Source organism: Cydia strobilella, chromosome Z (assembly GCF_947568885.1).
Source record: "Cydia strobilella chromosome Z, ilCydStro3.1, whole genome shotgun sequence".
In the NCBI taxonomy this organism is placed as follows: Eukaryota; Metazoa; Arthropoda; class Insecta; order Lepidoptera; family Tortricidae; genus Cydia; species Cydia strobilella.
In genome coordinates, this window is record NC_086068.1 from 14,410,164 (window position 1) to 14,425,749 (window position 15,586).

Sequence of the window (15,586 nt, forward strand, 5' to 3'; positions counted from 1 at the left end):
CTAACAAAGAGAGTGTATAAGGGAGAGGTAGAAACGGGAGTTGGAAGGGGCAGACCTCGGCGGACTTTCTCTGATCAGATCGGGGAAATCCTGAAGAAAGGCCAGGTCAAGAGCACCCTAAACCGGCGAGCGTGTATGAGGAATGTTATGAAAGTGAAGGAAGCGAAAAAGCCTATCCCTCCGGGAAATAGGCGTGATTATATGTATGTATGTATGTAATAATAAACATAAGACGCTTCACGGATACTGGCAAATATATTGCCTTCTTTAATTCGTTAAACTACATATCAAATAACAGATTTTTTTCTTTAAACTTTATGTCGCCAAACTTATCTCTAAAACACGAGTGTTATGACAATCAGGTAAATCCAGCAATAGTACATTGTCGCCGAGGATGGAAAGAAAGGTACTTTCTGACGAGGTACCTAGATGCCAAAAGGCTGGCAAAAGGTCTGAGTCAGAAAATGCCTGTTTCCATCGAGGTATACATCATCAAGTCGAGCAAAACAAAGAGGCACGGCCGTACCATCCTTTTCTCGAAGCCACTGAGGCCATTTTCAACGTACTGTAACTTTGTGATAGCTAAAGCTAGAGCCCTGAATTTTCAGTGACGTATAGAGCATAACATGATTTAGATATATTCTCAATAACATGTAATTTGAACATGCAGTTTAAAAATTATTGCATGTCATAATTCCTTAGTTTTGTCACTGACACACTCACGATCATCATAATTCTAAAGTACTTCTAGCAGACCTACAAGCTCCAAATTTGAAACGTAATTAGCTTTCAGCGTATTAAGCCAATAAAAACTTAAAAATACTGCAATATCAGTCACGATTTAAAGATTTAATAACTGCACAAGTAAGTTTGTAATCCTATATAAATATATACGATAGCAAAGTTACGTTTGCAGTTCCTACAATTAGTATGTTAAGTATAGGTACACTACGTTGTACGATGTGAGTATAACTGAAGATGTGTATAATTATGATATGTGTATACATCGTATGAGTATGGTATGGGTATGAGTACACGAAAAGAAGGACTGCCTACAAAAAGAGATGAGATCCCATCAAAAACATTACATGTAAAAAGATGCAAGTCTCGCAACCACAGAATAAGTAATTCGCAACGCAGTTCTTCTACTACAAAAAAGTTTTGAGATGTGATGTGAAACCAAGTCGGTTCTTTTAGTCAGTGCCAGGGGGTGTTAAAACCGTAACAATATTAGATACCTTTATTTTTTTAATACATATAATGACTTGGCAATCGCACACAATGCTTTACTTGTACTCGTATGTGTATTGCTCAAACTATATGTCATTAGGGCTAGCGCTCAATTAGGATTATTTTAAATAGTTGACGAATTATCCTTATCACTAGACTTATAATTATCCTTATGTCACTATGTAATCGTGCGATTGTTCCTAGTTAGTCAACAATCTAGCTAAGTTATGTTTAGTGAAGTGGTTATGTGTGAGAATTTCCATAATGACAGTGTATTTTTATTTTTATTGTTGTTGATATTTAAGTTGTACAAAACTAGTTTAAGTAGGTTAAATTAGGTATATATTACACTAAAAATTTGCATGCTGCATGGTCAGTTAAGAAAGATGGCACTTAAAAATGCATATTTTACAGAAACAACTTGTATATACCTTTTTTTAACGCAAATAAATGATTATGATTATGACGTGATAAATATTGGACTTGTAGCCTACCTACCTACGTAGATCCTTCGGTATTTACCACATTGATGGATCACACTATTTATTGTACGTCTAACCTTCGCCTAATATAATTTATCTCTGGGATGTATAAATATTAGATAGTGTTCAGTTCGCTACTGTTGATGCTGACTGTATTAGTTTGTCGCTAGAGAATGAAAAGGTCTTGAAAAAATATGCAAAAATACTACCCGTCGTCAATCGAATACATATAAAACTGGCTTCCTGAGAACTATAGGTAGTAGATTTATCATTACAAGCTTTTATTAGATCTTGTGAATGAGATGTGGTCCGTCCGCAGGGGGATATGGAACGTGCCGTTTATCACCAACTGCTACCTGATGAAGATGGCAACGTTCCGATCCGGCGCAGCCAAGACCGTGGACTATCACAAGGAGGGCGTGGACCCCGACATGGCTTTCTGCGCTAACCTTAGAGATCTCGTACGTTACTATTTATATTTATAATGATTGTTGTCTGATTGGACGATTAATCAAAATTATCTGCATGAATTTAGTAATGAAATCTTTTTACAGACTACTTAGCTTCACTCGTATATTTGTTCCATCGTGCACACTGTTAACTGACAATTCTTAAACTTTTTCACCTCAGCAGCTCGAACAAGCCTACTTTCCTCACTCCAGGGAGTGAAACAAAGTAATTTTTTAATTTAGTGAAGGCCATGAACCGCCCCTTCATACTTCTATTACAAATTGTTTTTTTTTTTACATCTCGTGTTTTAAAATAAACACTCGCAAGAAAAACCAACTTTCCTCTCTTGTTGCACAAATAACTATAGTCTAAAAAAACAAGCTCCCGGGAGCAACGGCAAGGGAGATTTTAGCAGTCTATGTGTGTAAGTTTGTATCGTGTGTTTCATCGTAGCGTCAAATCTATATACAGAGCCAATTTTGGTGCGTAAGGATCGATGCGTGTTTATGAGGTTCTTAACATTTTTTATATGGAATATATGGATGGCATGGTCGACAGGGTGTGTTCATGCACGTGAGCAACGAGTTGGAGTTTGGGCACCTTGTCAACCCCGAGAGCTTTGACACGTCTCGCACGCACCCGGACGTGTACCAGGTGATGGACAACAAGCCAGACTGGGAGGCGCGGTACTTGCACCCAGACTACGCCGCCAACTTCGAAGAGGGCACAAAACCCGCAATGGTCAGTACACAAATCATATTTTACACATTTGTTCTACAAGTATTGCTTCGGCACAACCCTCTTACTTGCTGTACTCGTGAGAGTATTCGATATGCATCTTATTAAATAATAACGGGTTATCGAATTAGGTACAATTTTGTAAAAAATTGGATTCCATGCAAAATGTAAGATGTGCAAAAAGAAAATTATCTAATTCCGTTCCAATGCGCTTAGCGCTAATAATATATGTTGGGGTTTTGTGGGCCTGTGAGTGTCACGTCGACCAAGCAGTGATCTATTGTGACGGCCCTTTAAAGTTCGTTACTAATGCCCGTTGAGTCCAGAAAATTCCAGATTCTTTGGGCCGTAATGTTCTGTACCTCATAGGGTTGCAGTATGTGCCGCCCTAAGTGGATACTTCTTTTTGACATTAGTGGTCCACAGGAACAGAGAATGTGCATTGCAGTCTCCTCTGATTCCTGGCAGAACCTGCATGTCGCATCCTGTTTCTTCCCAATTCGGAACATGTGTTTGTTCAACTTACAGTGTCCAGTCAATATTCTAGTCACTGCGCAGGTTTTATATCTTTTGAGCCTTAGAAGCTCCTTAGCAGTTTTGCCGTTGAACCCTTTGATTAGAGCTTTCGAGTGTTCTTGTCCTTTGACGAACTTCCACCGATCGATTGCTCTCGTTTTTTCTATGTTGCTGAGCAGAGAGTATGCATCCCGTTTTGTGATTCCACAGAACGGTTCTGGGCCGACCAGGGGTGTGTCTGCGCCCTTTCTAGCAAGTTCGTCCGCTTCTTCGTTTCCGTTAATGTCGGAGTGCCCTGGTACCCATCTAAGTATGACTTTGTTGGAGTCAGCCAGTGCATTTAGGTTTGTTTTACAGTTCTGGACTAGTTTTGAGTTTGACTCGAGGGAATCTAGTGCCAGCAGAGCAGCTTGGCTGTCTGAGTTGATGTAGATATGATGGTGTCTTAGGTTTCTATCCAGGTTAAGCTCCGCACATTTGTTGATGGCGAAGACTTCTGCCTGGAAGATTGATGCCTGTGTGCCCATGCTGACGCTAGCTCTGAGCTTAGGTCTCTCACCATAGATCCCACATCCTACATCATTGCCTTTCTTGGAACCATCCGTGTACCAAATATGGCTTCCCTCTTCGAAGTACATTTGGTCGTTGGTCCATTTGTCTCTAGGAGGGATTTCTACTGTGTACAGTTTGGTAAAATGACATTCGGTGTGCGTGTCATCAGTGGGCATGCTAAGGGTTCTATTTGCAAAAACCCAGGCCTTTAGTTTGGTTAATGCTTGAGAGCGCCATTTTGGCCTGTTTAGCGTGCATATTCTGTAGACGCACTGCTTGGCCTCCTTTTGCACGTGCAGGTGGAGTGGTATAATGTCCAGCAGTGCGTCTAGGGCCGCTCCCGGTGTCGAGGAGAAGGCGCCTGTTGCGGTTAAACAAGCCGTGCGTTGCAGGCTGTTTAGAGTATCTATCGCCGTCTTTTGGCTGGTTTTGTTACACCAGACTGCGGAGGCATAGGTGATAATGGGCCTCACTACCGCTGTGTACAACCACATAGCAATTTGGGGTCTTATGCCCCATCTTGCTCCTGCCATTCGACAGCATGACCACATGGCCATTTTTGCTTTTTGTATAATATTTCTCAAGTGAGGGTTCCAAGTTAACTTTTGGTCGAAAGTGACCCCTAGATACTTGACCTCTTCTGAGAACGGTATTATTTGTCCATTAAGTCTTGGTTGTGTAAGCTTTTCCAGCTTTCGTTTCCTTGTGAATGGTACTATTACAGTCTTGCTCGGATTAATGGACAAGTCATTTTCTCTACACCATTTGAATATAGTGTTTAGAGCTCCTTGCATTAGGTTGGAAATCGTGTGGAGGCAAGGGCCTTTGACAATGACTACCAGGTCGTCGGCATATCCCTGTGTGTCATAGTCATGGCCTGACATAATTGCAAGAAGTTGGTCCACTGCTAGGGTCCATAATAGTGGGGATAGAACGCCTCCTTGTGGACATCCTTTTGTGGTATAAAATTCATGCTCTATGGTATTGAGGGTCAGAGTGGCTACTCTGTTCGAGAGCATGCTATGTACCCATCTGGTGGTGGTTTCGTCTACTCCCTTTGAATTCATACCATTGAGTATGGTCTCTGTGGGCGTATTGTCGAAAGCACCCTCGACATCAAGGAACGCACATAGAGCGGTTTGCTTTTCCTCTAGGGTTTTCTGCACCTTGTCAACCAGGTCGAGTAGGGCAGTCTCCGTAGATTTCCCCTTTTGGTAAGCATGTTGGTTTACACTTAGTGGTCTATCCACCAGGTATTTCGCTCTAATGTGTTGATCAATGATTCTTTCCATCGTTTTGAGTAGGAACGATGTTAGACTAATAGGTCTGAAGGATTTAGGTTGTGAATAGTCCTTTTTCCCTGCTTTTGGTATGAAGCGTACCTTGACCCTAGTCCATTCATCTGGTATAATTCCCCATGCAAAACTTGCTCGGAATATTCTGGCCAGATGCGGGAGGAGGAGTTCCTGTCCTTGCTGTAAAAGCGCCGGAAATACTCCATCTTCTCCTGCCGATTTAAATGGTTTAAATTTATCCAATGCCCATCTAATTTTGTTTGGTCTGAAAATGTTAGTTGCCAAATTCCAGTCGATATTGCTTGCCCTGTGGTTTCGAGAATTCCTTTGGGCGCAAAGTTGTGTGTTACTGGTTGAGTACGAACCGGGGAAGTGGGTGCTTCTGAGCAAGTCCAGAGTTTCCTCTTCTGTGTTCGTAAATGTGCCATCTGGTCTTTTAAGAAGACCGAGATAGTTGGTTGGTGTCTTGGAGAGTATTTTGTGAATTCTCGCTCCTTTATGAGTTTGGGCAATCTCTTCACAGAACTTCCTCCATGACCTTCTTTTTGCTTTCCTGATTTGTTTATTATATTCAGTCAGCGCTCTACCATACCTTTCCCACTCATTCGGTGTGGTCGAGTGATTGAATATGCGACGTGTGGACCTACGGAGATTTTCTAGCCTTTTGTTCCACCACGTCGTTGTGTTAGTAGTTTTTGACTCTTTCAGTGGGCAGCTTTGTTCGTAGGCCCTACGTATGCCTTCAGATATTAAATTAACTGCCAAGTTGAGAGAATCTGGGGTTTTGACATATTTTGGGACATCCTTTAGACGGTATTCGAGGTCGGCCTTGTAGGCTTCCCAAGACGTTTCTTTTGGATTTCTACGCGTAAGTGGTTCCCTATCTAGAGAGCCTTTTACCCTGAACAAAATATGTCTATGGTCCGACATAGAATTTTCGCTGCTGACACGCCAGTCGGCTAGGCAGCTCGCCGCCTTTTCAGTAGCGAAGGTTATATCTAATACTTCTTGCCTAGCTCTAGTTACGAAGGTGGGCGTATTGCCCTTATTCAACAAGTGCAGGCAATTTGTAAAGATAAATTGGGATAGTAACTCACCCCTTTTGTTGATTCCAGTGCTCCCCCAGATGGTGTGGTGGGCGTTGGCGTCACATCCCACAATAAGTTCCGCCTTTTGTGCCTGAGCGTACTCTAGCACTTTAGTCAGTTCTTCTGTGGGATCTTGCTTCTCTCCGGGCAGGTAGGCGGAGCAGACTATTACCTTGCGTGCTCCTCTCCCTTTGAGATCGACGTAGGCAGCTACTTGGTCTTCACTGCATAGTTCTGTAACAGGCAAGAAGTTAATATTTTTGTTAAATACGATGCAGGCTCTCGGTTTGGCACCTTTTTCGTAGATCAGTACCTTTCCTGCCCTGTTCAGTCCTGGTGCCATGGACTTGGTGTTGATCCATGGTTCTTGAATGAGAGCGATGTCCAGGCCATTTTCGCCAAAAAGCTTTTCAACGACCGCTGTGGCCGCTATGGCGTGGTGGAGATTGGCCTGAAGGAACATCACCCCCCTACCCCCGAATGCGTCGTGTTTATTTGCCACCGTGGTGGGCACTGGTGCGCCCTTGGTAGCCTCCTCTGTCCCCTTTACCCCTTGGGCGGTTGTTGCCCCTATGGCCTCCCCGGTTGGCGAGAAACCGCTGCGCGCCCGATGATCCTGGTTTGGGATTGGGTGTCGAAGGAGCCGCCCGTTTTGGACCTGAAGGCACCTTTCGGGCAGGCTTTTGGGATAAGGTGTTGAGTGGGTTAGGGTTTGCATCCTGCGGTGGTGGGTCTAGGGAAGGTTGAGTTTCGGTCTGTTGGGTTTTTGGTTGGCCCTTTAGCCGAAACTGGACCTCCCGGAAACCTAAGTTTGCCTTTAGGCCCTTTTTTTTTTGTAGATTCTCCACCGACATGTCGTCCAGAGATAGGGTTACCATAGCACCACTCTTCTCGACTTTGGTGTGGAGAATCTTCCAGTGCTCTGTGTACAGCCCCTGGTTCTGTGCATAGAGCAGAGATAGCGACTGCTTTACCTTGGAGTCGTCTATCTCTGGGATGAACACCATCCCTATATTAGGCTTGGGAAGCTCATTTTCAGGGATAATCCCGAGATTGGCATCCGGCCATGGTTTTAGGGATGGTGTTATTAGTTCAAGCCAGGCTTTTGACCTTTGGTCACTACAGGTGATGAGTAACCAGCCTGGCTTGTATGAGTAACCCTTGAACTTTGGTCCCTCGTCCATCTCCAGGGTCGCAATCTTTTGCAAGATGGTACTGCAGAGGGACTCCAGTTGCGCGACACTCATCGGCTTGGAGTCCTTGATTCCGACTCGGACTTGGCTGAGGACCTCGTTGTAGGGTTGTGATGGTTGGGGTTGGGTTGGGGGAGTCACAGTCACCCTTGGGTTCTTGCACATGTTACCCTGTGGTGATTTTTCCTCCGAGCGCGGCCGTTTGGCCGATTTTGGCTCGGGCCTGGAATGTGTGGACCCGAACTTGTACCCCATTTTTTTAAGCTCCGCGAAACCCTTTGCGGACAGTTGTAGCGCCTCCTCATGCGCAACTCCTAGTCCTCTAAGAGCTTTATAGCGGCCCTTCGCTGAGCCCGTCAATTTCTTGACGGACTTGCGTGTCTCAGGGTTGGGAGCCTCCGTTAGGTTGCTTGGGCGATGGGTATCGCTCCTTTCAACCGTGTCGGCGCTCTCCACTCCCTCCATGGCTTGCTCCGATGTTTGGGCAGAGTTTTCCGCGCCTACCATCAGGGGCATTAGTTCCTGGCATAGGTCTTCCAGGGTACCTTCAGATTTTTTATTGCTATTCTCCATACAAATCCCACGAGAAGCTAGGGAAAAAGTGTCGGTTGCCAGCAGAGCCCCGCTTGCTGGAACAAGGCAAAATACACCTCGAGGTTGCCCGGTATCGAGGGTCATCGTTAGCGGCTGAGCTCCCCCTCAGCCACGCATCTCTCGGCACGATTGTTCGACCTTAGATTGGGGTTTTTTAAAGAGGTTGTCTCCTCTTGGAGTGGAGTAGGAGTAATGGTGTGAAAGGAAGCCTAGGGTTTGCATTCCGGGTCCCAAATGTGCGGAGGAATTCCGCACATTCAGGCTCCGGACTGCAAACCCCAGGAGAAGGGAAGATAAGACGGGAATAACAGACAGGAAATGACGTTTTGGAGCATGGGATTACAGACGGGAATTCTAGGGTTAGGAAAGGAACACCTGGCGGGTGGGGATGCCACATCACTTGGCGTGGCCCACACCAGGCGGGGCCCTCATACTTGGCTACTAGTGGTCCGGGGTATGTTGGTAAATGTAGCGACGCCCGTTACGACCACTAGCATTGCCCGGGGGAGACGGCCCACCCACAAATGTAACCCTGGGTGAGCTCGTCCCTGATCCGCGGCGGCAGATACAGGGACGACGGGGACGTGTATGATGGACTTGAGGTGTAGGCCAATAGCCCAGCGTCGCATACCTGAGCGTACCTACCCCTCCACCCCCCCTAATAATATATACCAACATGACTGTTTTTGTAAGTATTGATTAGTAAATCTTTCAATATACAAACACTGTAACACTGTTTTTTATGGACATGTGCCTACAGTATTAGTGTGCAATATAATACCAGTGTAAAACCAAAGTAACTTCAGTAAATAATTTCTAAAAATAGGTTAAAGATAGTCATGGTTTGTTGTGGCCAGCACTATCACCAGAGCCTCTAGCAAGCAAAGAAACCAAGTATTCGGTCAAAAATCAGTAACAAAGTCCGAATGATGGACTATTAGTACAGTTAGCGAAGAAAATCGTCGTGTAGGAAAGTTTCATGTTTTCTGGAAGAGATGGGTGTGGATGTAAAGCTTCGATTGAAAATAGGTACTGGGCAAGATACTAAATTGAAATAATTATACACAATCGTATATTTTTCATTGGGTTTTCCAATTTTATATGAATTTATGCTAGGAAGTAAGTGTTTACATAGTTTTTTTTTATTCAATATTATTTTAGTAAAGTTTACAGTTTATTTTGAATGAATGTTAAGTGATGCCGAAGAATCATAAATAAAATTCCAATATAATTGAATTTATTGATCTAAAGTTATATTGACTGCTATTATATTGCACACAGCTGTATATATATATTTTTTTTTTTTTTGTTGTTGATAACCACTTAGTCTGTTTGTGTCGCGATTCGCATCATCATTCAATTAGTTAGCGCGCTCCTGCGAAGCGCCCCACATCTTAAACCACTCTCAAGTTTTTTAACCTATACTATTATACCAGTTCGAGTTGAAATAATTTGAAACCAATCGTTTAATTATAATCTGAACAAATTTGGGTACCTATTGTTAACTTGCTAGACATTTTGGGCGTCGTAACGTAATACAAGTTACAATATCTGTTTAATTTATGGCAATAAAAACGTTTAGCAGGCTATACAATTACTTTTGTCAAACGTGTAATGACAGCAGCGAAATCTTGACTTGTGACAAATGCTTAAATAGTATGCCATTGTGAACTGGACGCGTAGCCAACATGCCAATCGTTTACGCTTCGTAGCGAACGAAACGCACATGTCACTGTCGCACTCGCAAGAGTGATAGAGAGACACAAAGCATTTGGTTGTCGTGGCGCAAGCGATCGTCACCTTGGCTAGGCCGGCTAGACCGTCAACGTTTTCAAGAGACATTAACTGCTCTGGTAATGCCGGGACATTCGTACGGAGATAGAGGTCCGCTTAAGTTAAAAACCGGACAAGTGCGAGTCGGACTCGCCCACCGAGGGTTGCGTACTTTTTAGTTCCGTATTTGTTGTTATAGCGGCAACAGAAATACATCATCTGTGAAAATTTCAACTGCCTAGCGATCACGGTTCATGAGATACAGCTTGGTGACAGACGGACAGATGGACAGTGGAGTCTTAGTAATAGGGTCCTGTTTTTCCCCTTTACCTTTACGATATGCCATATTGAAAGTTTTGGTTGAAAGAACGTTAGAGGTACCGATCAGGGATGTCGCGGATGCCGATTTTTTTACATCCGCGGATGCGGATGCGGATTTTTAAAGGCTCACATTCGCGGATGCGGATGCGGATGTCGAGATAAGGCACATAAAAAACGTCAAAAATTACACTAGTAATTTTTATTCAAAGAAAAAACGAAACTTTGTATTCGAACAAGAATATAGGTGCCCCACTATCGCATTACTATACTAAAGTCCAAATAAAACAAACTTTTAACTTCTTGTCGCTGTCCCTCATAGGCTAAAGTGCTCGATCGACGAATCACAAAAACGAAACGAGATTCCTATTGGCTAATGACGAAATTACCTAGCAATTTCGCCGCCGCTTCCTGTACCTACCTGTTCCACATCCGCATCCGCATTAAGCTCCGCATCGATTTTATGCGGATGCGGGTGTTGAAAATAATGCGGAAGTTCCGCGGTTGCAGATGCGGATGCGAATATTCGAAACATCCCTGGTACCGATCCGAAAAACGAAATAACGTAAAAACAAAAGTACAGAATTTTATTTCACCTAATGTTGAAGTTTAGTTATTTAAGCTGGTAATGTAACACTTAAATTGTCAACATGGTATATCGGAATGTCTATTTGTCTAATGTACCTAAATATTGCCATTACAGTTACTTTATTAATTAGTCGATTTAGCCACAACACGTTAGGAAAGTTTTAGATTAATTATTGTTATTTCCAGCCATGTCCCGATGTATACTGGTTCCCAATGGTGTCCATGCGGTTCTGCAAGGAGTGGATTGAAGTCATGGAGGCGTTCGGCCAGTGGAGCGATGGATCCAATAATGTAAGCATACTTGATGTATAAATTTGCTGCCAGTGCCAGAAGTTGGGGTTTTATAGAGTATATGCTAGAGTTACACCAAGAAAAGTGCAACGATTTTGATAGCACACGCAGTGCAAGTGTTTTTTAAACGTCAAACCTTGTATGAAATTATGACGTTTAAATAACACTTGCACTGCGTGTGCTATCAAAATTGATGCAGACTTGTCTTGGTCTAGCTCTAACGCGTACTCTGTAATCTGTCAAAGTCAAAACATTCATGTGACACGAATTGACAAGCTTGTTACTTACTCGTATTAGGCTTCGGAGTTTTCAAAGCACAGTAAGAAAAAGTGAGCTATGGAGAGTATGGAGTCGATATTAACATTAAAATTATAGTCATACTCATCCATATTATAGCCCTGCGAGATTTTGTGTCATATTATTTGAAAAGCTTGTCTGATAAAAATATTCTGGTCAATTGTAATTTTGATAAGTCCATAATTATCTCGTTAAAAACTAATCTTGATATCAACTGATACAACTGATACTGAACAATATATAAATAAAGTATGTTGCACTAGATAATTAAGTTAAAATATAGCAAACTAACAATATTTTATTACGTAGAAGTGAATGCTTAGGATGTTTAAAAAGGCATTTCAGGACGAAATTAGTAAATAAGAATGAGTATGACTTTAATTTAAATGTTAATATCAGTCCTATGAAAACTCCGAAGCCTGCTTATAACTTGCTTATTATACGTACCTAATAGTTGCTGACATTTGTCTGCCCAAGCAAAATGTCTGCCCGTCTCAATGCCTTTACTGTCATGTCATCCCCTATTCGAGCTTATCTCACAATAATCTATGTAATACTGTTCGACAGGACAAACGTCTGGAGAGCGGATACGAGGCAGTCCCGACGCGGGACATCCACATGACGCAAGTGGGCCTGGACAAGCACTGGCTGCACATTCTGAAGGAGTACGTGCGTCCGTTGCAGGAGATGGTCTTCATCGGTTACTATCACAACGTAAGTGATCTTCATTGACTGTTCAAGACAAAAGTCAGTATAGCGTGTTCCAGGCGGTCCCGACGCGACGCTTCCAGATAGCGCAAGTCAAGTGGTCGTGGATGAGCAACGAGTTACACAGTATACTGAAGGAACAGATATAAATATACATACATATGTTATGCGCAAGAAAATTGATAACCCCGAATTATTTAGCAAATAAGTTATTGGCAAATAATAATTTTTTGGTTCAAGCTTTTATCGCTTTCTGTACCTTTATTTCCACAGGCAACTAATATTCATCGAGACAATTCTGACAACCCCAAACACAATTAGGTTGCGTTGTTTTATCGCAGTTATCATGACCAGTTGACCACCTCCTGTCTCCATCATCAGATTAGCTCCATGACATCATAATATTGCATTGTCATCTGATTTACATATGTGTGCAAAATTTCAGCTTATTTGGAAATCGGGAAGTGGGTAAAATTTAGCTTCCAAGAATTGACCCACACTAAGTGTTACTTACAATTATACACTAAGAGGGTAAGTTAAATAAAAGCTTGTAAAAAGAATAGCTTAATTAAGGTTTCTATATGTATACCTATTATCTCTCTGTTGTTTGACATATTTAATAAGTGGTGTATGTTATATGACAGCCGCCGGTGTCGTTGATGAACTTCGTGGTCCGCTACCGGCCCGACGAGCAGCCCTCGCTGCGGCCGCACCACGACTCCTCCACCTTCACCATCAACCTGGCCCTCAACACGCCCAGTTAGTATCACGCCAACACAACACAACACAACACAACACAGTAACCGTCCACCTCACACACTTTTAAGTTAAAATGAAATGTCGCGCATATTTCATGCGAACAAATGTAAAAACTCACGCCCTAGGTTGCCATTGGTCATAAGTTTTAATATTTGATGATTTATCGAGATAACTTGAACTTCCTAAATTCAGATGCAAAAAATAATGAATGATGATTCACATGAAGAAAATACAGAAGGTTGTGAGTTTGTCTCCTCGACGCTCAATATTGTTAATGATTCTGCCGGGCTATGATGCTCGACTGTATAAATGATATAGCTGTATAAATGATGATAAAACTGACATTTTATCCAGTTTTGACGTCTTATCCACTTTTGACAACGATAGCCGGTAAATGATATACTGCATAACATGGTCGTTGGATAATATGTCATTTGTCTAAATTTCCACCTTAAAATTTGATGATAAGTGGATAAGTTAAATGATATATATGACACTTGTCCAGATTTATACATTTTTATACACTTTTGTCCACTTTGACAGCAATAGCCGGTAAATGGCTACGATTGTTGGATAATTAGACATATAGTCGATTTTTGACGGCTAGCCTTTGATTAATTTATCGTAGTGCTCACTGGGCACGATAAGTGGAAACACATGGACTTGAATACTAGAAGGGGATTTGAAATGAAATGAAATGAAAAGTATTTATTTGTCAGAATATGAACATTGATGTGATCTTAAGTTAGAATTAATGCAAGTTCCATCATATTCTACCGTGAAGTTTGGTTTAAGGTCTTTTTGTGAGGATAGTACATCTTTCGTTTGTTCTGCTAAGATCAGCGAAAAAGACTTGTGGAATATAAATTGTGAAATATACCAGTTTTTGGAGTTAAATATCTAGACTTATGTATCATTTGAACCATGGGTTCAAAACAAAAAAAAATATCGTGAATGTAGAGCTGTAGAAAGACATTCAATGAAAAGTCGTTTTTGACTTATCGCTAAAACTTCCCTTCTTAGTAAAAAGACGTACCTATGTACAAAGCGTTACGAAGGTATGCACCTAGTCCCTTTTGCCTGTTATGTTATATTGTTACTTACTAATAGGCTCCATTCAAGGCAGCCTATTGTGACGGACGGGTAACTACGGAGCCCTACAATGAGCATGGCCCGACATGCTCTATGCCTTTTTTTCAGATATTCAGCACTTATGGTCACGGAATTAATTTAGACCAATCGCAATTGTTTTATTGTCTATGTCACCTATTTTGTGTGTGTTTTTTTACTAGCCTATACATATATAAGAGTGTTCCACTGCTCGGCAAAGGCCTTCCCTCTCACCGCTATTTAGTCCTATCCAAATTGTCCAATGCACACTCCCACTTCTTTTCTAAATAAGTGTCCTGCCATCTCTATTTTGGTCTTCCTCTGCTCCGAGGTCCATCCTGTGGGATCCAGTATGTGGCTAGTTCGTTAATTCGGCCAACGTGCCCTGCCCAGCCCCATTTAGCCCACATAGCTTTGCGACCTTCATGCCCACATCCACAATACCGGTTTTGGATCGCAGTGCGGTGTTTATATGTAATATGCTCGGTTGGTCGGTTCTACGAACATCCAGCATGCTGCGTTCCATTGCTCTCTGACAAACCTTGAGTCTGGACTTTTCAGTTTCAGTTTAAGACAAAGTTTATGAATAGGTAGGATAGACATTCCGACCAGTTTATTTGACAAAGAATATCTGAATTTATACCAAATTGACCTGAATATCTATTCAGGTGCTGAATTTCTTAAAAAACAAGCGCACGTGTTGTCATCATGGTTTATGAGATACAGCCTGGTGACAGACAGACGGACAGTAGATTATTAGTAATAGAGTCCCGTTTTTACACTTTGGGTACGGAAACCTAAAAAGTAACCACGGAACCATATACATTGGACACACGTAGGGAACTTTTGAAATGTTTACGTTTCCCATTCGTAAAGAGCAAAATCCAACTTTCTTTATCTCTTTCGCTTATTACTTTTCATATGTATGTGGTGGTCGAAAATCGTGGGTTCACCCTCGGGTTGTGCTTTAGGTATGAATTTCGGTAAGGGTCCGTTTCATACAGACAAGTGGTTAATAAGGATATTCGCTGACTTTGAATATGTTTGACGAGGATGTATTTTCAAAATGGCATAAAATCGTCAAATGAAGGAGTTTAATAATAAATAATACTTCGTTTTAAAGAACATATTTACTATTTACTTAAATAAAACAAACGCAGAGGGGGGAGGGTTGATATATCCCAATTTAAAAAAGTCTTCCATTAATTATGCCGTAATTTTAGCTAATTTCCCTTACCTAATGATTGACGCGACAGTATCTCGCATAGATATATATATATATATAGACTACCCGTCTTTCTGTATGAATTAAAGGGGGTCGGGTATTCTATGCCGTGACGAGATACTCTCGCGCCAAACATGTGCTAGCCCGGCTGTAATTAGTTTATGTAGCTTCAGATACCATAGTAAAAAAAATACAGCGAATATAAGTTTTTTATAGAAAACTTGTTTTTGCTCTATTTCGTTTACGTTTACGAGAGCTATATAAACTAATTACAGACCTAGATATACCTCATGTTATCGAATATGCAAGGTTTGATTAAAATCCAACACTTAGTTTTAAAATGAGAACGAAACTCCGCTTGTATGGGAAGGTGAAATTC

General features: G+C 41.9%; 2 protein-coding genes across 2 annotated transcripts in view; one reads left to right on the forward strand and one right to left on the reverse strand.

Annotated features, from left to right (window-relative positions):
- LOC134754228 (procollagen-lysine,2-oxoglutarate 5-dioxygenase) overlaps positions 1-15,586 on the forward strand; it is a 33,018-nt gene that overhangs the window by 14,254 nt on the left and 3,178 nt on the right. The window contains exons 8-12 of the mRNA XM_063690400.1: positions 2,032-2,173; positions 2,721-2,903; positions 11,004-11,108; positions 11,973-12,119; positions 12,758-12,872. Coding sequence (XP_063546470.1) covers positions 2,032-2,173; positions 2,721-2,903; positions 11,004-11,108; positions 11,973-12,119; positions 12,758-12,872 — 692 coding nt within the window. The remainder of the gene's footprint in view (positions 1-2,031; positions 2,174-2,720; positions 2,904-11,003; positions 11,109-11,972; positions 12,120-12,757; positions 12,873-15,586) is intronic.
- On the reverse strand, positions 6,843-8,794 carry LOC134754706 (uncharacterized). Its single transcript, XM_063691041.1, has one exon. It carries the CDS (start codon positions 8,220-8,222, stop codon positions 6,843-6,845), a length of 1,380 nt encoding a protein of 459 aa, XP_063547111.1. The 5' UTR covers positions 8,223-8,794.

Coding starts and splice junctions, on each gene's coding strand:
- LOC134754706 (XM_063691041.1), bottom strand. CDS start 8,222: ATGACCCTCGATACCGGGCAACCTCGAGGTGTATTTTGCCTTGTTCCA.